We start from the raw sequence: 23,488 nt of genomic DNA on the forward strand, positions 1-23,488 counted from the left end.
GCCAACACACAAAACTCTAAAAGCAAGCAGTGACCAAGCACGTCGGAATTCGTCGTCACAAACGGGCTTCGCGTCACGTCGTTAGTATAGAACTTCCATGTGCGATTGACCGCATCGCTCGACTGCTGACAGCAATACACAAAGTCACCAGCATTTGGAATGCCTATAGCACGGTTTCACGCCTACCCAGGCTAAGCAGGACTGCATGGGCGTAGCTGAATGCCCTGTAAACTCGAGCCTTAAGCGCTGGGAAGTTGCTCGTTTAATATTCGAGGAACTCCGTCAGTGCTTTGACGGGATGCCGCGCTGACAGGTATTAAGCGGTTGGCCAAAATCGATCGGAAAAGGTGCAGGTGCTTGTCAGGAAAAGCAGTCGAACGGCCCAATCTCTTACATACGTAATTCGCATGGGGCACGACGTTTTGTGGCCGCCCCCACGGAATTAGGCTTTTTGGGGGACTTGCCCTTACTAAGCTGGGGAAAAAACAGACCAGACACTTGACTTAATTTGCGCTCAGCAGCGTTTCCTAACCGATTATGACACGATGAGTCGTTTTGAAACATAATTACAGTTCAATATTTTCGTTTCAAACACGTTGAGTGCTTTACGTGATTACTCGTTTTATTACTCGATATATAGTCCTACTTTCTTGGGATCTGTCCTACTGTACTTGTGTTTATTTTAGTACGGTTTTGTATATTTAATACAAGTTTGAGTAATAAATAAATACAGATATGTAATCTTTTAAGCCCGGTCACGAAACGTTGTTTAAAGATGGTTTGATAGCGGGGGCGGATTGAGGGGATTGTCCACGAAGTCATGTCTACCAACCAAACCATCCATTTTGCTCATTTTAAATCCGTAAATCCAAAATTGTTTCGCTCATTGTGCGAGTTCAACTGTCTGGTATATATCGTAGCCCGTTTTAATCAACTCGTTTAAACCCAAAGGATATGCGTCGCATTGCAATATTTTAAACATGGGTTTCAAACCTGTGGTCCTCAGTACCATTAGGCACAGGCCGAGATACCATTTGAAAACAAAAAAAACTTTTTCGTCACGTCACGTGCTCTAATTGTTTACACGTTCTGGACAAGTCAAGCTGTCTCAGTTTGAGATATGTCCATAAAAATCCTGTAAATTTACACAACAGACTACTTTCCGTATTTAAAAAAATGTTAACTTGTGCTGGTACCAATCGGCCCTTGAAAATGTTAAACTTTAAGTGGGCGATTATGCTACTCTACTTTTCTGTATTGAGGTAACGTATGCTGCCAAAAACGTTTGTATGCGTATAAAATCAAGCTTGTACACATACAAAACATACAATTTATTCAAAAAAAACATTATTAGTTATGTTGATACGGCCCGCTGACTTTCTCAAATTATCTCAGTAAGTCACCCTTCATCAAAAATTAAAAGTTTGCCAACTTAAGCGATACAGAAGCATATTTTATGCCCTGAGTTTCAATGTTTTCCACAAAATATAAGGGTCATTTTTAAACTACAATTTTTAAATAACAGGATTTGCAAACCACAAATGTGCCACATTTAACTATAGGCTAGACTAGATAAAGGACTAAATTTATTGCACCTTTCGAAAGTATTTTGTTCCACTTTTTCATGTTTAATCTATACATCTTTACAATACGTCTTTTGTTCAATCGATGCTTGTATTTACGGGTCCACTTATCAAAGTTATTACACTGTCAAAAAATAAATATTGCTGAATATTTGACGTGGTACATCCGCCTTTAGTAAGAAATACCAAATTCCAATTTTTAATGGAAAACACGAGAAATTGGAAAAATGAGTTTGGTGCCTTGCTTTCAGTTAAACGGCTTAACAGAAAATGTAATAACTCTTTTTTTTAATTTGCATTAATTTTTAACTAAAAAAATCACTTTTACCATTTAATCTACTAATCGGCTTAGTCGCCAAAATTTCGAATTGCATTGTTGTTAGAAAGAAATGGGCACTATACTTGGCGGATACACTTTCCAATTACAGAGTAGGCTAATTAGAAAGGGTGATTTAATCCGTACAGCGGAAGTTTGTGTATAGAATAACAACCTAAACGCTTGTCTGTAGACAACATGCAGCTGTGTATGAATTACAAATAGGCAACAAAAGTTCAAAATGTTTATACTCCAGAACTCTTACTAATAAACTGAAGTTTTTTTTATGTAAAACAGCTAAGTCGTACCAAGCGACAAGCCATAGAGGGCAAGAAATACCAACACTGAACTTATAAAAACAATATTAAACCTTCTCGCCCAAAGTGAAACGTTTTCCGCCATCTATATATAATAATGTTAGTTGACTATACTATTGTAAATCTTGTGTAATGTACAAAAGGCGAAGGTTAATTTCAATGAGCTAATTAATGCAAATAATTATATCATACATAAGCGGTGTGTAAATTGCGCGTGGCCCTGTTTGAAGGTGCATGATGGCGAAAACTATGTGTGTTAAAGACTAAATTGCATTTGTTCTGAGCCTATAGTTCGGGCGATATTCCGCTTTCCCTGACTTTAGTTTTGATTTGCATGGAGAATCGACACATGTTAAAAAAGTCATTAAAATAAGTCATGGGTTCTAATTTATGAAATATCATTAGTAAATTACATTTCCAATGTCTTACAACTGCTATAGCCTGGTAACCCTGGCCAATAAATTTAAGAATTACAAAACAAATACACTATAAAATAATGTTAGCAACCAGTGCATCTGGTGCTAAGTTCGTAACGCTACAGAAATAGTGCGAAAAATATAATACAAAACAGAACAGAACAGAACAGAAATATTTTAAATGGGCGTTAAACGATTTATAGTGTTAATATGTGACTATATAATGTATATATGCTGCAATATTGCTGACATAAAGCGTACATAGAACGGTTTAGGCCAAATTCATTGGTGCCACGCCAGCTTTTCGTCATTGCCTTTCAAAATAAAAGTTGCATCTTAAAATAAAGAATATAATGTCCATGTTAAAGTGCCGTCCAGCAGTGATATTTGGTTTGCGCAAAAATGGCAACCTAATAAACCAAACAAAACCTTATGGTAACTGTTACGTGTTTATCAACACTTAATCCTGGGTCCACCGACTGCAACACCAAATTATACTGAAACAACCTTAACGATTTAAAATGTTGGCTATTGAGCTATGCATTAGTGGTTGCTATAGTACAGATATTACTTATAAAGCAGTGGTTTCCAACCTCAGGGTGGCGACCCCCGGGTGGGTCGTTTGCCTTTTCTCTGGGGGTCGAAGACGGCAATTAAATACCAATAACTATTACGAGAATACCAATCAATTAACATAAAAAACTGTAATGATATTAGTGAATGTTGTTGACAGTGAATGTTCAGACAGCTCAATAAATTGATATTAAGAAAACTAAAGTTTACAGTTTTTAATGTAATTGTAATGCAATTGAAATATTTAAGGGAGTAGTTGTAACTGTAATTGCAATAGACCTGAATTAATGTAATTGATCCAACTCTGCTTTTCAGTAACCTGCAAGCCGACCTCAAAAAGCAAAAAAACGCGCAGCGCTGCGTTCAACACAAACGGGAGAAGAAGCCGGCGACTGCGTACAGGTTCGCCCTTAACGCGTTGTTAAGCGAGTTCATGTAAATGCAAAGCAAAACAGAGGCCAGGGTAGCGGCGCAAGGCGCGAAGTTCGTGAAAACCACTGACATAATCGAGCTGCTGGCTCCGGGCGGTTCCACGGCGTCCGTATGGTCGGTCACCAACACATGCACTACAATGAACATGGTGCCTATAACGTAGACCACCGATATGGCGAAAATGACGAGCAGCTCCTTCTTGGTCTTGTGCAACAGCAGGTATCCTGATTTGCTTTTCTTCGGCGTCGAAGGCGTCGAAGGCGTCGCCTGCTGATCGGATGGACTCCCCTCCGGTGCTGTCCCGGTTTGGCCGCTCTCCTGAAAGAGGATTTTAAAAAGATTTTCCGACACATTCAATTTGATTTGCTTATCAAACATACAGGAAGATCAAAAGGCGAAAGCGTCTTTTATCAGGAAAGGCGTGTTTTCGAGCCATTAGACAATTATATTTTGAGGCTTAAGGTTTAAATAAAGGACCTTTTGTCATAATATACATTGCTTACTTAAGTTGGTAATTTGCAGAACAATGTCACAAGTATACCTTGAAGAAACACAAAAATACACTTAAATACAGAAGATTTTTGAGTAGTTAATAAAACTAAGTTATATCCTTTACATGGCAACCAATCTATAACCCAATTACACACCGATATATTTCAAAATACATCACTTGTTCTACTTTGAAAATAAGTGAAAACTGTAAAGAACGACCAGGCATCTCGTTGGAGAGCATTTTTGCTATTTAATTAAATCGAAATCGGATTATAAGTCAGGTAACTTTAAATGTAGGAAAGTAATTAAAACAGTCAGTGGTCGGTGTTTCAAAACAATCAAGGGTCCGGTAAAATACAGTTACATGGGAAAAACATGTCGAATTGTTCAGTGTGAAAGTTTAAAGTAAACGATTTAGCCTTTAGTAAGTCAACGATTTGGCATAAAGTATTGCATACGAGTACATGCCGATTTCAAGTTACGAATCGCCCCTGCTTTAATATGGGATACGGCTACCAAAGTTATAAACAAAAGTATCAATTTTAGTATATAAACTGTTGCTACCAGGCATAATAATATAAATAAAAAAACGTTGGTAAGAAAATTTAAATTACCAGAGGATCCGTTTTTTTTCATTTGTGACAATTTTAGGGTGGCACTAGGTTAAGAACGCTAACATCTGCCTTTAGTGAGGCTTAGACAAAGCGACAAAATTTTCGATGGCGAACGACTAAGCTTAATGGCGTTCTGGTGTCGCGCTTAGCTGGGAAAAATATTGTAAACATGGCTTGTTTAAAAAAAAAATTAAATTCAAGCCAAACCAGTTTGACAAAAAAAACAACCAAAGATCCAATTCAAGTTATCAGCTGAACAACTCACGTCCCTTCCACTTGTATAAAATAAACTATAAACTGTTAAAATCATTTTATTTTATTCTTAATTTTGATTTACTAAGCCATGCCAAAAATAAGCATAAAGCAAAACAGCTGGTACAAATTTAGGGAAAATGAGACAACTTTAAAATAATAAGGTAATAAAAACAAATCAGCGATACACCTAACTTAAGATATTTGTCCAATCAACTCAAGTTATTGAAATTTTGACTTGTGGTCCTTAATATTGGGCTTACCTGGTTTGAATTGTTCTTGGAGAGCCGTGAACGGATGACGTGATACCAGTATAAAGCACGCAAGAGACAGATTATCAGCAGTATGATTGCGATGCAGCAAAACACCAAGCCCACGTACACCGTCTGCTTAGCCATCGGAATAATCACCTTCGAGCACAGCGCGAAATCTAGCAATGCAGGTAAATAAGGCCACGGTTAGTTAAATAGTTTCTTTGCGTCACTTCGGTGCTAATAGTGCGTGTTTAAGGCAGTGTTGTAATGACTTAAGTCATTGACTTGACTTAAGTGCACTAATTCACTGTTTTCAAATGACTTGACTTGAATTTTTTGACAAAAATGGCTTGACTTGACTTAACTATTTTAGATAAAAGACTTGACTTGGACTTGGACTTAAGTTATTTCAATAAATAACTTGGGATTAAACTAAGTGTTTTCATTAAAATTTATCTCAAGTTTTGTACATTAAACACTTTTATTGTTGCATATTGCGTTTGTGTTAGTTTTTTAGTTAAATTGTTGCTTATAATCGGACGAGTTTACCAATTTTAATGGTTTAATAATTTACTTTTATGTCAATGACATGACTTTAAATTGACTTGCACTCATAAGGACTTGACTGGGATTTGACTTGGGCAACCGATGACTTGGACTGGGACTTGACTTGTTATTTTTGCAAAAGACTTGACTTGGATTTAAGTTATTTTTCAAATGACTTGACTTGGACTTAAGTCATTTCAAAATGACTTGTTTACAACAACACTGGTTTAAGGCGTCACAGCATATTGTGTTACATACGTGTTGTAAACAAGTCATTTTGGAATTACTTAATCTCTAGTCAAGTCATTTGCAAAATAAGTTTAGTCGATTTTGAAAACAATTAATAATAATAAAACAAACGATATTGAAAATAACTAAAGAGATATCAAAACATTCAAAATGCTACCTATTTCTTTATGGGCTTTGATATTCTTAATAGGTCTTAGTTTTGCTACAACCTACAAACAGTATGCTTATAGTTAGGTCCAAATAAAATTATTTCCTAAAAAATGTCAATCCGTAGTCTAATCATTATCATAGCAAGTCATTTCATTTCAATCAAAATAAAATGTTAAAAAAATGGACACTCCAACCTTTTATGGAGTGTTGTAATGACTTAAGTCAGTGACTTGACTTAAGTGCACTTACGTTACTGTGTTTAAATGACTTGACTTGACTTAAGTCTTTTGGGCAAATGACGGGTTGATTGTTTGTTTGCATTTATCATTTAGTTATAAAATTGAGCTATTTATCCTAAGTTTTACGCGTGAAACTATATTGGATTGCTACAGCCAAAATCCATAAGGTTACTGTTAAAAGCTGTAAATTTCCCGTTGGCTGCAAACTTACCGCCGACGATGTTTTGTGAGCTGTTCTTCGGCGAGTAACTGAAAGGGCATTTCAACTGTTTGCTGCAGTTGCTAACGTTGATGCTGATCACAATGCCTACCGTTGGAATAACCCACACAAGTGCGATCAACAAGAACGCGAGGACTCTCTCACTGATCGCACAACGTCCCCTACAAAGCAAAACCTGCGTTAAGCCTACGCCGTTACTGCAGGATTCGGAAAAAAGGCCCCTTAGGGACACCAGTGGTTGAACGTATAAAAAAATTTAAAAAAATAGCGGAAATTCTGCATATATTCTTGTTTATTGTCTGACCAGGGCCTGACTAATTTATATACGAATTATAGCGAAATGACAAACAATTACACAAAAAGTAGCGTTACTTACAAAAAGTAAGTAAGGTATTATGAACAGGTATTGCGGGTATCTTGGATCACTGATATCTTTAAGTAACAATCGCAAAAAAATTAATTTGACCCTACATTGGAAAGAAAGGCATTTCGCTTATATTTTAACAAACTCAATGTTTCGCGGTATGGTTTTTGGATGTGAGCATAGAAAAGGTCAGATCGACCTTCAGTGTGACGTCACACATTTCAACTAGGCGCCACTTCACAAAGAGTTTGGTGTATTTAACAAAATACATCATTTGGCCGTAAATATACATAAAAAAAACAAGTTTGCTATCAACTATGACGCGGAACAAACAACCTTGTTGACTTGGAAGGCGACATCTTGTGAGGGGCAAACCCGGCTACCGTTCCGCTCTGCTGCATTAAGTTCCACGTCAGCGCGAGCGTGACGAGAGCGATGCTTCCATAGAACACTACACACAAGGAAGCAGTTTAGAGTGGGAATTCCCAATCTAGCTTCTGTATATTTACGTCACACTCCTAGCAATAAAGTCAGAACATGTGTTGATGCTGGTTAAACACTGCGATTTATAGTTACTATTGTGCTAATGATTCTCAACCTGGGTGTCGCGGCACTCTATAGCATTGCTCTTCAACGGTGTGCACAAAATATCCCTAGGGTGCAGAAAAATATGCTTGTGGTGCATCATTACTAAAAGGTATAAGTTATGCAATGGTGCATCACAAACTTTCAATGAATCATTAATATACATGCAATAGTACTCGCAAGCAGCCTGCAGCCAAAATCAAACTCTCACCGACAGTGTGTAAAACTTCGGCAGCTCCGCTCGGTTTAATTGACATTATGATATTGATATACATAATGATTTTTTCATATCGCTTCTTACCTCAGTTTAACTGTAAACAGGGTGCATAAGTTCGTCAAACAACTTTAAGGGTTCACCAAACCAAAAAAGGTTGAAGAGCACTGCTCTAAAGGATGCCATTTTTAACAAGGGTGCCGGGAGATACTTTTAATTCTTTAGAATTACAATTGCTGCTCTTTTGGTATAAGCTTATTAAAACAATGTTTTGTGTACCGGTACGATAAAAGTGCCAAAAATTAAAAAGTTTTTTTTCAACCTGGTTGCACAATTCTTGTGCTGTTTCAATCTCGTTTATTGTAATGTTACAATTCATCCACTGAGCGAAAATACGAGCAGGGCTGCCGCGATCCATTTATAATTTATGTAGGGTGCCGCAAGTCAAAAAAAGGTTACGAAACACTTGCCAAAATAATAACAGAAACCAATTCGTTTGAATCACGCAAAGAAGTTTGTATCAACATTTTAAGAGTGAGTGGTGATGGTCTGGCACGGCTTTCCGGTTGAACAGCAGTTACTCATGTACGCCTTATAGGTAAAATCTGTTTGTTATTTTTAGTCATGCCATGTTCCTTTATCACGAGCCAATCCCGCCATCTTTTCGAATGTATTTCAAACTAAGATTTCTGTCACATATTAGTGCACGACACATAAAGATAACCTCGGGGTTCTTTTTGGTTACTTATTTTATGCGTCTTGTTATGACGTAAAGTTGTGACGTCATGTCTGAAAATTTCTTGCGTTCCGGTAAAAACAATTTACATTGTTCCGGTAACAAAAAAAAAATTTCTACTCTGATCCCGGGTAAAATGTGGTTTAAAAAATAACATGGCCTAGTGATCCCCTCTGGATTCGTCCCTGCCTGCGAAAGCTATGAGCAGTTTCGTTTTTTAACGTCTGCTGGGAAGTCGCTTATTTCTCACATTTGCGTTATCAGCTTGAATTAGCTGCCGCCTCAGCAAGTTTTGACCCATTGTGTCAGCAATATGTCGTTTCGAATCGAATTTGCTCAACGCCGCGTTTATACCCGGAAGAAAAACACTTGGCAAAGGCTGTAATCTAAACTTTTGCCGTTTAAAGTTTCTCGTCCAGCTTTCGTGAATCCTTTAAACTTATTGCCGGTATGCACAAACACAGAAAAAGGTCGCCATTTTCTTTCGCAGGGTATACACCAGTGTGGTAAACAAGTCATTTTGAAATGACTTAAGTCCCAGTTAAATCATTTGTAAAATAACTTATCTCTAAGTCAAGTTTTATGTAAAAACAACTGAAGTCCAAGTCAAGTCGTTTTGATTAAATAACAAGTCAAGACATAATTAAAGCAAGTTAATTCCAAGCTTGGCTTATTTTATAAAAAATACACGTTAATGTAGTTTAATAATAAATTTCAAAGCCAAAAAGGTCGAGTAGATCGACAGCATCTTGATTAAGACGTTTCGATACGAACTTGTATCATCTTCAGTTAGTGTAACAATTGCGTCCTGCCTTTTATAAGTGAAGCTTTGATTTGCTTTTCAGTCACACTAACTGAAGATGATACAAGTTCGTATCGAAACGTCTTAATCAAGATGCTGTCGATCTACTCGACCTTTTTGGCTTTGAAATTTATTATTAAAATACACGTTAAGATAATGAAATTGGGTAAACTCGTCCAATTATTATGAGTAAAAACTCAACTAAAAAAATACCCAAAGCAAATTGTTTTATGTGCAAAAATTAGGATAAATAACCCAATTTCACAAAAAAAATGGCCAATGAAAACACTCAAGTTCAAACCAAGTCATTTGTCTAAAAGACTAAAGTCAAATTATTTGTCCAAAAGACTTAAGTCAAGTCAAGTCATTTGAAAACAGTTACTTAAGTGCACTTAAGCCAAGTCATTGACCTATGTCATTACAACACTGGTATACGCATAAACACTGGTGTGGGTTGTGTTCTTCAAAACGCCAGCTTACCAACGAAAAAGATCACCATTGTCGATTTGACGAAAAGCCACCATAATGTAGTGTCTGCGTGCGTCGTGGTTATGCTGTAACTTTGGCCTAGCACCGGGTCGCCGTAGAACTCAGTGAACTGCTCCAGTGCTCGAATGACGCATGACATAAAACTGACGAGCACAACGTTGAACGCGTAGAAGGCAATAACACGGGTGGTGAGACGCTTTCTGTTGAAGTAAAAGCGTTTACGCTCTTTGTAGGTTTTAAACAGATTTGCTGGTTTTCTAAACAAGACGGTTTGAAATGATTTAAGTCGAAGTAAAGTCATTTGTAAAATATCTGTCATGTCGTTTTCACTAGATATAGCCAAGCCAAAGTTCATTACAAGTCCCAGCACAAGTCATTGGTCATGTCGAAGTAATGGCTTTCGCATCAAACAAATTTTCAGCAATATTTCACAGAAAAATTAAAACAAAACAAGTTGATGTTTCATAATTAAAGTATTTTAATTGAGAATGATTGATTGGGTAACAAAGGCAAATTCAAGTCATTTATCTACATGACTTTAGTAAAGCCATTTTACACATTAAGTGCACTTAATTCAAGATAAGTCATTACAACTCTGCAGATTACGAAATCGCTAATCTTGGAACACGACTACAACGAGCGAAGAACATTGTATGAGATGCAGCGCTTTGATTTCAATCACCTTAGTTTGTTTTACGGCAGGGGTTCTCAACCTTTTTACACCGTGGCCGCCTTTGAAAATTTTGAAAAATTCATAGAAAAAAAATGTTATTGCCCTTGAAAATGATTCATGGCCCCCTAGGGTTGGGAAACCCTGTTTTATGAAGTCAAATCGAACTTGAACTTGGCCTTTAGATTGTTTTCAACCACAAACAACCCTCAAAAGTTTTGCCAATTCTTTATTGATATAAATAGTTTGGTAGACAATTTTGGAAATTAGTATCCAACCTGAGCTGAAGCGGACCTTTAACATTGCTTCAAAACTAAAACGAGAAAGCAAAGTCTGCAAAAAAGCGTAACCCAATCCATCAATAAAAAAAACAAAGGCTTGACCTTCTGCTCACTTAGTAGTACAACAGATCCTTACGCAATTCACCGATCAACCTACATTTGAAGCAGCAGACCGACGATGAGCACAAGATTGATAACCAGCAGGGCTGTCGACAGAATCACTTCGACTGGTCCTTTTGTGTTTAAAACACACTGGCCGGTGATATTCCATGTCGCGTTAAGCGACGCGTTCACGATCATAGCAGACGCTTGTTTTGCAGTTTGTTACACTTAATTCTAAAAACGGAAAAACTGTTAAGTTTGTAGGAAAATGTTTGTCACTCGAAAACACACTTTATTCTAAAAGAAAGCACGCAATAGCAAGTATATGGCGAACTTTATAGTCATAACTTGGGGCGATTATTTTTTACTTGGACAAAGGTCAAAATTTCGTCAAACTTATTTCAAGTCAAAATTAATTACAAAATGCACAAAGATTATCTACAAAATTAACAAAAACTGCAGTTAACTTTTCAAAAATGACTCGGAAAATTTTATCAAAATTCAGTTACAATAACTAAACGCGTTTTATCTGTTTGTATCTTTATTGGGAATAATGGTATGCACAGCTGACATTAACCACGTAGGCCTATATAGTTTATCACGTTAGATTCAGATCAAACCAAAAATTTATATCAAAATTCGTCATAATTTTAGTTTAATAGGTTAAAATTTCTCTTTTTTTGGTCACAAACATTCATTCTAGTTATTGCGTTGGATAGCAATATATCCATATCAGCCTTCCTAAGAAATAAGCTGGTGTATTTGCCTGCCTGATGTATACGAGCGGCCCACCACTTATTCTCGCTTTCAGTAGCCTTTATTTAAAACGATGGTTTCGACTATCACCAAAACGTGTAGAACGCGCATTATTTGATGTACGCCTAATCTTATTTTGTTTCGTGAGACTATAATTAAGTCTAATGCCGCATTTCAACATCCATCGAACACTTGTGCACCCGTCATTGTTAAGCAAGGTGTGTGTCTATCTAAATGTGTGGTTCTGCAGACCGTTTAGAGAAAATATTTCAGTCCAAAGGGCAGGATTCGGCATGCAAATTCATTTTTTTTGCGCTTCGCGCGATAAGGCCGAGATTTACTTGCATATTTGCGCACTAGATTCCTCTCAAAGAGCGGGTGTTTATAAGTTCAGTTGCTTTTTGACGTCACGATATGACGTAACTTATGACGTCACCCCTTTAATTTAATGGGTTTTGTGGCCCATCGAAATTTTTCAAGTGGCAATGCAGCCCATTCTGCAAAAAAAGTTGGTCATCCCTGTTTAGACTAATAGTTTTCAAGCCCTTTCGCTTCGTATGACGTGTTGGGCTTAGAGTGAACGGTAGCATTGTATTAATAACAACAACACTGATTCATTCATTCTTCGCAACAGCTATTAAAGAAGCCCCGTTTCTAGTATAAACAATACAGTTCTATTCAAAATGTTTCGACTCAAGAATGCATATGACGTCGCGATCGCATATTTGCTTAACTTCGCGGTTTCGTCTGAAGACCTTGCTTCTGTTCATAAATTGGATATAATAAATTCAGATTCTAAAGTTTTAGCACAGTTCGACGGATAAAGGTTTGAAAGCGTTTTGAATATCATAAGATAAAAAACGCATTGTCCGCACTTTATACTGGGAATGCGTCACGAGTGTTGCGACTTACGCCGGGCTGATTCAGCTCCAATTTTGACGCGGTCAGTTTCTGCCGCAACCACAGCAAACGCTCTCTATCGAGCCAGAGACCTGGCAGGGACTGGGAGAAAGCCGTAGGAGGGATTGTACTCCCCGTTACAGGCCACACGTTTTAATAAAGCGGCGACCCAGAAGCGAGTCTGCTGCTAATTACATTAATTAAATCCCTAAAAATGAGAACAGCTCGGCAAATTATTCCCATTTTAACTGTTTCTACACAGTTTAACCGCCTTACCCTTTTTATTGCAAATAACCATCCCGTGCTGTTTAATTTACCCCCAGCTTAAATTGTAACCGGAGCACGGGCATTCATATGTGATTAAGATGAAACGCCTCCAAATTAAACTGCCGTTTTCTTGCGCCTTGACTGCTCCATCCATGTAAGTTCTCGACTATAATGCTATTTGATATGCAACTGGTGCAACTCATCCTCTGTCAAGCGTTACAAAACATATGTTACTTCAAACCTTTGTGGGCACTGCTGCACGACTTCAGACAACGATTAGGCTCAATTTTCGTTTAATCAATCGGAAATGTCGTATCAAAGCGTGACTCAAACTGCAGTGTTTGCTGTAGCTTAACACACCACCAGTACACCATACGAAGCTGTTGGACAATTTATAGCAGCTATAAGAAATGTCGAAACCCTATGGGTGTTCGGCGATTTATAAGACACAAGAAATATTTCAAAATAAAAAAATTGACATTAATTAAAGTGTTATAATCAAAGGCCGGTAAGACAACTATGAATTTTATATTTCGGTGAAACTCGAGCTTTCGTTTAAGATAAAATCAAATACTTTAATTTATTGTTCAATAGTAATATGTACAAAAGGGTTATACTGAACCTTTTTTTGTTGGCCTAATGTGCGTTTATTTTTAATGCGTGTTTAAAAAATGTCAACTTAACCGCATTTTCTTGAAAACATTCTTAAACTCGACTCTTTATATATTACAACCTGGTTAATAAATGCTCTTTGAGAACTTACTATGCTACAGAAGCCACTTCGAAGTGACTCCATCAACTCTCTATTACCTCACTGCCTACATTTCAAAAGATACGCCACACAACGTCACAAGAGATTAACTGCATGACAAATAAACATTGTGTTCGTGAAACCCGAAGACCCTTAATGGCCTCTCAGGGGGGCACAGTAAGAAAATCGTGTTCTAGCCTGGCGTACTGCATTCATAAGGACTTACAACTAACAGAAAACCTAACATTTATATTTTTATGTAAGTTTTTTCTCGGAGTTCTTTGCTTTGGGGCAAACTCTGTGCGTATGATGTGTTATGGTGACATAAAGTAATCCTAATCCGGCTTGGCCTGCTGCAGATTTAACAAAAGTCGTGACGTGATATTGCAATAAATATAGGGTTGGCTAACATAGCACTCACGTCAGATTGAGTTGAAAGTTGGGCTGAATAATAGTAAAGCACTTGCTGCGAGAGCGCAACGCAAAAACGAATTGCGAGCTATTTCAAGGTTTCCTGCTTTTTTAAAAATATCTCACAGCCTTATATAGACATTAAGTTTAACGACAGCGCTAACAAATAAAGCCTTGTATACTTAACCAATAAAGATGCTTTATATAACAAACCGCATAACTCCTCCGGAAAAACTAAATTTAAAACCAACTTACTTGGCACAATTCAGTGAACTCTATCTCTTTTGTTTGCAGTTAATCGTCGTTTTAATTCTCTCTAAAAAATTGATTATTGCTGTATAGTGTGCCTTCGTGATCGAATAAAACCCTTCCGCGATTAACCGGTCGATCCAAATTGACATGCTGGCTTGGTTTACTGAGTTCCTTTACTATTCTGTCCGCATTTATTAGCAGCAAAAGTCGATATCAACCTCCAAAAGAGTAATACAGTGTCTGATATCTGTAAATTTGGTATAAAACTTGTTCACTGGTGGAGTGATGGATCATATAGGATCCGACCAAAACCATGTCCAACAACCATCACAAGTTCAAGACTGAGCAAAAATACTGTAATGTTTCACACAAGTATAAATTAATTAATAAAAAGGTAGGTTGACTGCGATAAATATGGATAACTCTATTGGTGTAGAGCCCGGCGCCACGCTTTTTTTTAATTTGGTTTGGCACCGCCCCGGTTAGTGCGAATTTAAGTCAGTGCGTCTTTAATAACTCAACTTGCACTAAAGATAAAGCTCTGCTTTTCTGTGAAACACTTAACACAGCTATAGTTCACCTATTTTAAAGTATAATTAGGCCGGATCCCAAAAACTGAAGATAGAGGTCCTGGCTGCTTTAGGTTTGCTGGCAAGCTTACCACTGGTTAACGATTGCATCCTGTCTACCTTGAGGTCATGCGTTGTGTCATTGAGCATAAATTAGGTCTATACTTCCGCATGCGTAACGACGACGAGCAGTCGCGGTATTTGTCGCGGTAAGTAACCGAAGTGATGTCAGCAGGACATCGCGGACGTTTGCGCGGAACAAACCGCTGCATAATATAGAGCACTTTTGAAACCAGGTGAAAGCGAAACCTTCGAAACAAAGGCATCGAAAAAGTTTTCGATCGGTCAGCGCTATGTCAAGACACTGGCAAGATAAAAAAGATGATTTGTAATGTTTTCACCGACCAAGATCAGCATCAAAATAGTTGGCTCCAATGGCTCGTGTAATTTTCGAAGCTCGATAACACTTAAGCATGTGCTGTTCTTTCGTTTTTTGTATGTTGCTTCAAGGTTTAAACTCAGGAATCGTTAAAAAAGCACAAGCGTTTAGATTTGTTTGTTTTTCGACCCTTGCTCGTGTGAAACTGTTTAGCGTTCATTTTTAATGACATGCATAAATGCAACAGGTGCGTCAAGATACTTAAAAAGAAGGTTCAAGTCGGGTTTTTTTGAATACATAACAAGTCAGTCCTCCTTTGTCAAGTCCTTGTCATTAAAAATAAACGTTAAGCTATTAAAATAGCTAAACGTGTCCAATTGTGAGCAATCTCACAACTAAAAATACCTAAAATGTAAAACGCAATAGACTCTTCATCAAGCAAATTGTTTTGCCTGCAAAATTAAGATAAATAACCCAATTTATAAAAAAAAATGCTTATTGAAAAACATTTCATTTCGACCCGAGTCATTTGTTCAAAAGACTCAGGGAAAAACAATAAATTGATGCACTTGAGTCAGGTTTCAACACCACCTAAATGGTCTGGTATCTATAGTACTGATTAGAAAATCCAGTTCCGGTCTTGTCTGACTGCAGTCATACTTTTTCTTTCCTTGCGACAGTTTGCCTCAACCCTGACAACATGTATATAAAATAACAAAAATAGAAAAAAACACGAACATTTTCTGATTTGAATTTACGCAAGATTATCCGCTCAGCAAGATTTCAGATTTAAAATGTCCCACCATCGCAAACCTGCAACCCACACATAAATGTGCAAGCGAATAAAACAAATAAATATGTAATACTGTCATCTAAAGTAATTTAACCACTACCATGAGCAAGTTTTTTACGTCATTTCTGTTTCTATGTCATGTAATAGAAAAGCATTTAGCGTGCATAGGTGTTTCAATAATGCCATGTAACGTAAGCGAAGGCGTACTTCTACAATGAGAAAGTTTTTTTTTGCTGCTGACAAGTTTATTTACCTGTTTTTGTTTATTATCAACTCTTTTTGTACTTTTGGTAGATTTCTATTTTGTATATGCTTTGCTCAAATTATTATTGTGCAGTATGGCATGATATTTGCATGTATTGCATTGCAAGTAACACCTTTCGGACTTTTACACGATAAATACATTTATGCTCTACTGCGCTTCAGGCAACATTTTTACTTGGTTTCTCTGCAGCTCTTAGGTCTATGTATGTTTGCTTGTTTTATGTCATTACGTTATGCCGTTATTTTATGACGTCACTTTGTAAATTGTTGTTGCCCCCATAATAAAAACCCTGGATCCGCCTCTGAAAATCTGTTTTAAAAAAAATTGTAACTTTTAGAGGCCCTAATGGAAATTTGTAATTAACTACATTTCTGAGAAATTGTGGTCGTTTAATTCAAGATTACGTCATTTATAATATCAAAGTATTTTTTTTTTAAGTAATTTTTATTACTTAAGCCATAACTGATTTAAATGTACACCTTTGGTTTGAGTTCAACCCTCATGAACTTCTATATTTTCAAACTGCAACCTACCTTCCTAGGTTAGCATGGAAAGAATATGTAGCTCCAAAGAATAATGTCTGTCGATTAAGAACTTATTGCTATTGCAGATCTGTTACCAACAGCGAGTCTGACCGTTAAACTTCTACGTTAATTTCCCTTTAGGTGAAGTAAATAGGTGGAACAGGAAGATTTGTTCTACAACGAATCTGATTTAGCAGATTCAACTACCGCTAAGTGGCGATAGAGAAAAAAAAAGTTATTCGAGTCTAGTCAATGTCAGCTCCGACTGGGTTTGAAAGCAAATACCTGTTCCAAAAAGTAATGTTGTTTAACAACCAAAGTATGCAAACACAGGTTTAATTACCCGACAAATAATACCAACTTTGTGAACAACAGAAAATAAGGGTGAACTTAAAATATCCAGGATCGCAAGAATCGTAAAAATCGTTAGGATCGCATGAATCGAAGGAAACGCCGAAATTCAGCGTTTATAAGCCTTTATACGCGGCAAGCCAAATACCAATAATTAAATATAACAATAAACTTTGGCGCTTAAATCACTTCTTTTACCCTTTAAAACATAAGACTTTTGTTTTTGATTCCGCAGTTTTCCTAATTTTTAAAAAGTTTTTGCCTGTCATACATCTCAATAAATCTAACATTGTGAACTACTGCAGTCAGCGACCCAACCAAATGAAAATATATTTGCGACCCAAATTTGGGTGGTGGTCTATTTATAGATTGAAAAACACTTCGTTAGATCCACCAGGATCACTTGCAAAATTCGAACGGATTAAAAAAGGTTTTCGAAGAGATGAAAACATTGTTCAGGTTAAAATCTTTATTCTTAGCTTTTAAAATCAATAGAAGATGTTCTTTAAAAGCAAATCTATAATTTGTTAACAAGAAATATGCCTATTCTTTGGTTTAGTCCATATTTTCATTAAAAAAAACTTTTAGAATTTTTTATTAACATTTTGCAGTAACAAATCAGCATTACTTTTTCAAATAAAATTCTTAACAGAACTACTGTAAAAAAAACTTTTTGTTTCGGGGCTTTTAAAGTTATTGTTATGGCAACCGTCAAACACCGATTCCCCTCAGTTGATTTCTTTCTCAAGCAGCCAATCAGAGGCCGCGCACATGACCTATGACCTTACGTCGACGCGCATCGATGCCTACATACTTTCTCTTCATTTTTGTCGAGTTTTGTTTCGTGTAGAACACTTGTCAAGTGAGTGTCCAGCAGCTCATACTTGTCTTGTGACATATAAGGACTGTAATAACAGAAATTAAATAACTGGTTCATTGGTTGCCTTCGACGAGATTCGTAATAGCCAAATAACTGCCGGTTTTACATAGCGTTTATAAAAGTTTGGGATCTAGTACAGGATTTTAAAATACCGTAGTTTGGATTTAACATCAGCGGATAAACGAAAATGTATGCCGGATTAGAAAGGTAAGTTCCTTATCGTTTAGTTCACATGCCAAAATTCTGGCTAAAAATTAAATTTACAACGCAAGTTTTTTGGAATCCACTTTCTTTGTTTTTCTCCGAGTTATTGAACTATGTAATTAAGTGATGTTAAATGGGTTTACTCGCTAATGGTTGTTTAGGCCTTATAATTAGCTAGTTTGTAAGTTAAAAAATGAAAAACCAATGAAAAGGTTTAGTCATTAAAATATGTAGTATAAAAAGCCATCTATTGTAATTTGTCTGTGTTGCACCAACAACTTAACTACAGTTTACAAGAATTTTTTTATCAAATGACATGTAATATATAAGCAATTTGCTTCTTCTTATAGACATTTCAATCTCATTTTTTAGTGTAATACATCTGTTGTTGTTTCAATTTTACCACAAAATAGTATCAGCACCAAACAAGGTTGAAACTAAACAGTCCCCTAGTTTTTGCTTATCTTGTAACTTTTATTTTGGTTTTAGAAAAACTACTACCGACAGGTGGGCTAATCATTCAGCTCCTGGAAGGTAACTTAATTTTCATATGTTTTACTTTATTAAAAACTGAAATATTATAAAAGTGTTAATTTGTATTTACTACCCTTGTTCAACAAAACTGAATCAGCTTAATTTTTTCACATGTAGTTTAACTTATTTTACTACACACTACAGTAAAAAGTGTAATCTACTTTTTGATCAAGGTAGAATTGTAGATTGTTGTGATACTTTGGTTATTAAAATTAATTTTATTTAATAACATTGTTATGTCGGTGTTGCCAAGTGCAATTTCCTGGTGTAACCAATTAAAGTATAAATAAATATATTTTAGCATTCCTGATGAGGAGGATATAAACCAATCAATGTCCGCTGTAAGCATCAGGAGTATAAGGGACCAAAAAATAGAACGCCAAGTAAATACATTTCTTGTTGAAGTTTTATGTATTAGTTGCTTGTTGAAAACCTAGATGCATGATAAAAAATTGTTAAATTTTTAAGAGATATATATATTGGGTTAATTGATATTGATCAGCCAATATTTTTCTTTTACGGATATATCGGGTTTGGTAAATTTTGACTGATCGTTGGGCCAATATTTACTACTATAATTTTAAACACAATGGCAAGTTAACATTCAAATTAAGAGTTTAATAAATATAGGTTAATGAACTCCAATGTTATTTGCGGTAATACTTTGTACAAAAAATGAGTTTCAGTGGTGGTAAAAAATAGTGATATCCGTTTATCTCTAGCATCTAAATTTTAGAAACAAAGAGAAGAAGAACGACAAAGGCGGAAGAAAAAAGAAGGTGGGATTATATTAGTTGCTACTGATCAGCCAAGGATCGGGTCAGCCGGCAAGTCTCGACCTTCCACTGCCTCAAAACGAGATGAATCACTGCCATTAGTTGGTGGAAGTCGCAACACCAACAACAAATACAATCATGGTACATATATACACTTAACTAAATGTACAGAAGTTGTTAAAACTCATAAAGATTATCTACATCGTCACATTTGTCACCAAATGGCCTTTTTGATGATTTTCAAAGTTTTTGCTTCAGTCACTCCTTGTGACCATCCCCATCCATAGAAAAAGTGCCTTTGAAGGTCATTTTTAGGTTATTTTACATGCGCTTTTGCAAAAAATGACTTAGGAACTTAATTTGGTTATGAGCGTGACAACATATATTGCTAGGGCCCTTGATCGAAAACAACTCCCTTAGTTTGCTTGTCTGAGACTAACATACTAAAATGATTTTTGAAAACTCTGTTTGATTGTCATTCATATTAGAATTATTGATGATAATCATTTTCCATCTGCTCTTGTCAGTTATATCAAAACTTATATATATATATATAGTCTCTTACTGTTGCTGTTGTGATAGTGAAATAGCTGCCCTTTAATTGACACTTTTATTTAACTATAGCTAAATGTTAGTTTTTGAAACAATGGAATTAACTATACACTTGTTAAAGTCTGGTAAAGTAAAATAAAATTGTATTTCTTGTAAGCGTAACTTTCAAATATTCTTCTAGCTACCTACGACAATCCAGGATTAGAGAGAGATGAGCACAAAATCACCATGATTAATGTTGCTCCAACGCACAACTCCACTGTGACTGATAGTGTGCAAGATCTGTCAAGTTCAGATGAAGCTCTTAACAGCCTTCCTGCAAAAAAATCAAACACTGAGAGAAAAATGGCTGAAATGGGTAGGAAATATTTTCAAACTGGTGATAATTTTATTGATTTCCGACTGAAATCATCTAATTAACTGATTCTATCCTTTTCAATCCAACATTATAATTATTTGTTCCTAATTTAATATTATTAGTGTTCTTGTGTTTTCTTATATGTCAAAAATAACCAGGAGAAGGTAATTTACTTTGTTATTGCGCTGCATCCTTTTCAAGCTTTTTCGTCCTTTAATTGTTTCCTGCAGTACTTCCTGCAGAATGCTTTAAGTAGGAAAGTAAGTCTTGCATTTAAATTTAATACAGGGAACTTTTCTAAGTACATGAGATACCATAACCAGAATACAGTACAGCATAAAGGCTGTAGGATGAGGACAAACTCATTATTTGATTGCAATGATGTAATTTTTTTGACAATTACCACATCACTATTTTATGCTTTATAACCTGTGCTTAGGTTGGCAATAGGTGTGTGCTTAACTGTTTCCAACTTAAAATCTTTAAAGTTAAGAATACCTAAATGTTGTTTTAATTAAGCTTATTAATATGGATTTGTATTGCTCAAGAAGGCTTACCCACAATGTTACAAAACATGTTATTCAATGGGACAGGAACAAAACATGTATTTTGGTGTATGTTATTTTACTGAAAGATGCCGTAGTTTTACCCAAAAAACTTCTTATCAAGAAATAAAAGTAAATGTGATTTATTTGCCTAATAACAAGCGACCCAGTATTAGAACAACTGCTTTACAATTTTAAATACTACTTGCAGTATGTGATGTGATAGGTATTTCTGTCATTCAGGCATATTTTTAATTTTTTTTTTAAATGCACAACTGTGAAGGAAAAAGTGGAACAAAAAAGCGTAGATCGCTCAAGAAAAAAGTGTCCCTTTTTAATACGAGCTCAGCCAAATCTCCATGCACCCCTCAGCAGTGGCAAACTCCAGTTGAGACTATTGGTAGTACAATTGAAATTGTTTGCAAATGTGCTCTGTCTGTTCCATATTTTGTTTCGTCCAAGTGATAGATTGTGAGAATTTACCAACACACTTGTTTGCTTAAAACAGTTGACACATAAGCATCGTTTGTGTTAAAACGACAACCCAACAATGTTAGTTAGCTACAGTATTCTATATCTACATTGGGGTGTTGATTTTTATTTCTTGTCTGTGTTCTATTGTGAACTTTTAAGAACATGTATACTGCTATAAACCACCTCATTTAATTTTAAACTTATTCAATATTTACTTTAACCTGTATTGAAAGGTTCTTTTTTTGAAAATCAAACACATAAACTTTATGATATGTTTTGTAAAAAGTTGGCTTTTATTATATGTCTCAGTTTTCATCTAAAGTTTTGCATCTAAAACTAAAACATGTGCCATTATATATTAGATTTTACATTTTCACTTTTTCAAAGAAAAAAATCCTATTATTAGGACTATTTCAAACAGATCAAATAGGTTGATTCTGATATTGTGTGCTGTGGGGCATACATCCATTACATAGCAACGCAAAACAAATGAACCACATGTTCTATGGGGGTGAAATTTAATGTGCACCTGTAATGGGACAATTGTGATGCGTCATTGTATTGCCATTGTTTGTCACTCACATGATTACAAAAAGAACATGAAAAAAAAACTGTCAGTTATCTTGTTTCATTTCGCTGGATGCTTTGCAGTGCATGAGTCATCATCATACCATATCATTTTCATGTGTATTCATCATCATCACCAATATTGTTCTTAGATATCTTGGTTTTATGTATACATTGATATATACAAATTGTGCTTACATAAACGACCAGTGTTTAACTAATTTACATAAGTTTATGATACATTGATATATACACATTACCCATTGTGCTTACATGAACGGCCAGGGTTTAACAAATTTATCACAAAGGTGTTTTGAGTACGAGATTATATTTTGTTAAAGACTTTTTTTTAATGACTATTTATGTCAAACCTAAAAAAGTTGTTCGGAAAAAAAATACTTTTCATAAATGTAAAATCTCCAACTTAAACTTTAGTGTTTTTATCTTGCTCTTTTTTCAGGAATGACAAAAAGCCTTGATTTTGATCGGGACTCGGAAGAAGAAGATTTGGAAGGTGGAATGGTGCAGATTGCCCCACGCCCCCCCACCGCCCAGTCGACTGCCAGAAGACCCCCCTCTGCAACTAAAAATTTTGAGGTTTGTCAAATTACCCTTGGCGTTTAACAGAATACGCACTTTTATATTATTATAATACGTCTTTAAATTTGGCCAAAACAAAACATTTCCAACAAAATACACTTAAGTTATATTTTGTGATCAAAATGCAAGACTTATAATACAAATATGCGACATCCATTCAAGCTTAAACTGTGTCCAAAAGGAAATAAATATGGCTAGATTGTTTTTACTGTTTTGTGTTTTTTTCTATATGAGGGGCGATAAACAAAATGCTTGATTCAGGCCTGACGGATTCCGACCACCACACCATTCCACTTAAACCCCTCTTAACATTTTGTCTCCCCTCTTTTAAAGTGCCACTTCTAGCTGCTCGATTGTAAACAAGTGAGGTCTCTGTTAACACGGCCTGGGTACTCTTAAGCGATGATGTCATACCATTACATTTAAAAACGTCATAATAATATCAGAAATAAATTTACCTAGCATTAATTTTCTTGTTTTTCTATGTTGACAGTCTTATGCGCTTTGATAAAGCTTTTGTCATCGATATTTATGCGTAATTTAACATTCAATTAGAGCAACGACCAACCGACTGCTCCACGTATTTTCACTTTGGGATAGATATTAATATTTGTGGTAAATTACGTTTTAAGAGAGAAGCGGGGCTTTAGAAAACTGCCGTTGTGATCACTGTGGCACATTATAATGCACACTGCAATGCAGATCTTATGGGTCAGGTTATTCTTTAACCCCCATAGCTATTCTTTTAAACACTAAAGCTATTTCTTTTAATTGATTTAAAATTCCAATTTTTTTAGCCGAACAAATATAATTTTTTCGTAATAGTTTAAAAGAACTTTTTGCCGCGCCAGGATAAACCAGCCTAATTTACAGTTTTAAAAACA

At 35.8% G+C, this 23,488-nt stretch overlaps 2 protein-coding genes across 2 annotated transcripts in view; one reads left to right on the forward strand and one right to left on the reverse strand.

The window, feature by feature from the left end:
- Positions 1-1,981: 1,981 nt before the first annotated feature.
- On the reverse strand, positions 1,982-11,123 carry LOC146136849 (uncharacterized). The gene is made up of 6 exons (XM_083395673.1): positions 10,952-11,123; positions 9,835-10,043; positions 7,354-7,468; positions 6,645-6,814; positions 5,259-5,425; positions 1,982-3,955 (listed from the first exon to the last, which is right to left on the reverse strand). The coding sequence occupies exons 1-6, from the start codon at positions 11,092-11,094 to the stop codon at positions 3,569-3,571; spliced, it is 1,191 nt and encodes a 396-aa protein (XP_083251799.1). The 5' UTR covers positions 11,095-11,123; the 3' UTR covers positions 1,982-3,568.
- Positions 11,124-17,966: 6,843 nt separating this feature from the next.
- LOC146136850 (protein king tubby 2-like) overlaps positions 17,967-23,488 on the forward strand; it is a 28,728-nt gene continuing 23,206 nt past the window's right edge. The window contains exons 1-6 of the mRNA XM_083395551.1: positions 17,967-18,201; positions 18,688-18,732; positions 19,034-19,115; positions 19,469-19,649; positions 20,242-20,418; positions 22,465-22,601. Coding sequence (XP_083251677.1) covers positions 18,182-18,201; positions 18,688-18,732; positions 19,034-19,115; positions 19,469-19,649; positions 20,242-20,418; positions 22,465-22,601 — 642 coding nt within the window. The 5' untranslated portion in view covers positions 17,967-18,181. The remainder of the gene's footprint in view (positions 18,202-18,687; positions 18,733-19,033; positions 19,116-19,468; positions 19,650-20,241; positions 20,419-22,464; positions 22,602-23,488) is intronic.

Source organism: Ascidiella aspersa, chromosome 8 (genome assembly GCF_963924565.1).
Source record: "Ascidiella aspersa chromosome 8, kaAscAspe10.2, whole genome shotgun sequence".
Taxonomy (NCBI): Eukaryota; Metazoa; Chordata; class Ascidiacea; order Phlebobranchia; family Ascidiidae; genus Ascidiella; species Ascidiella aspersa.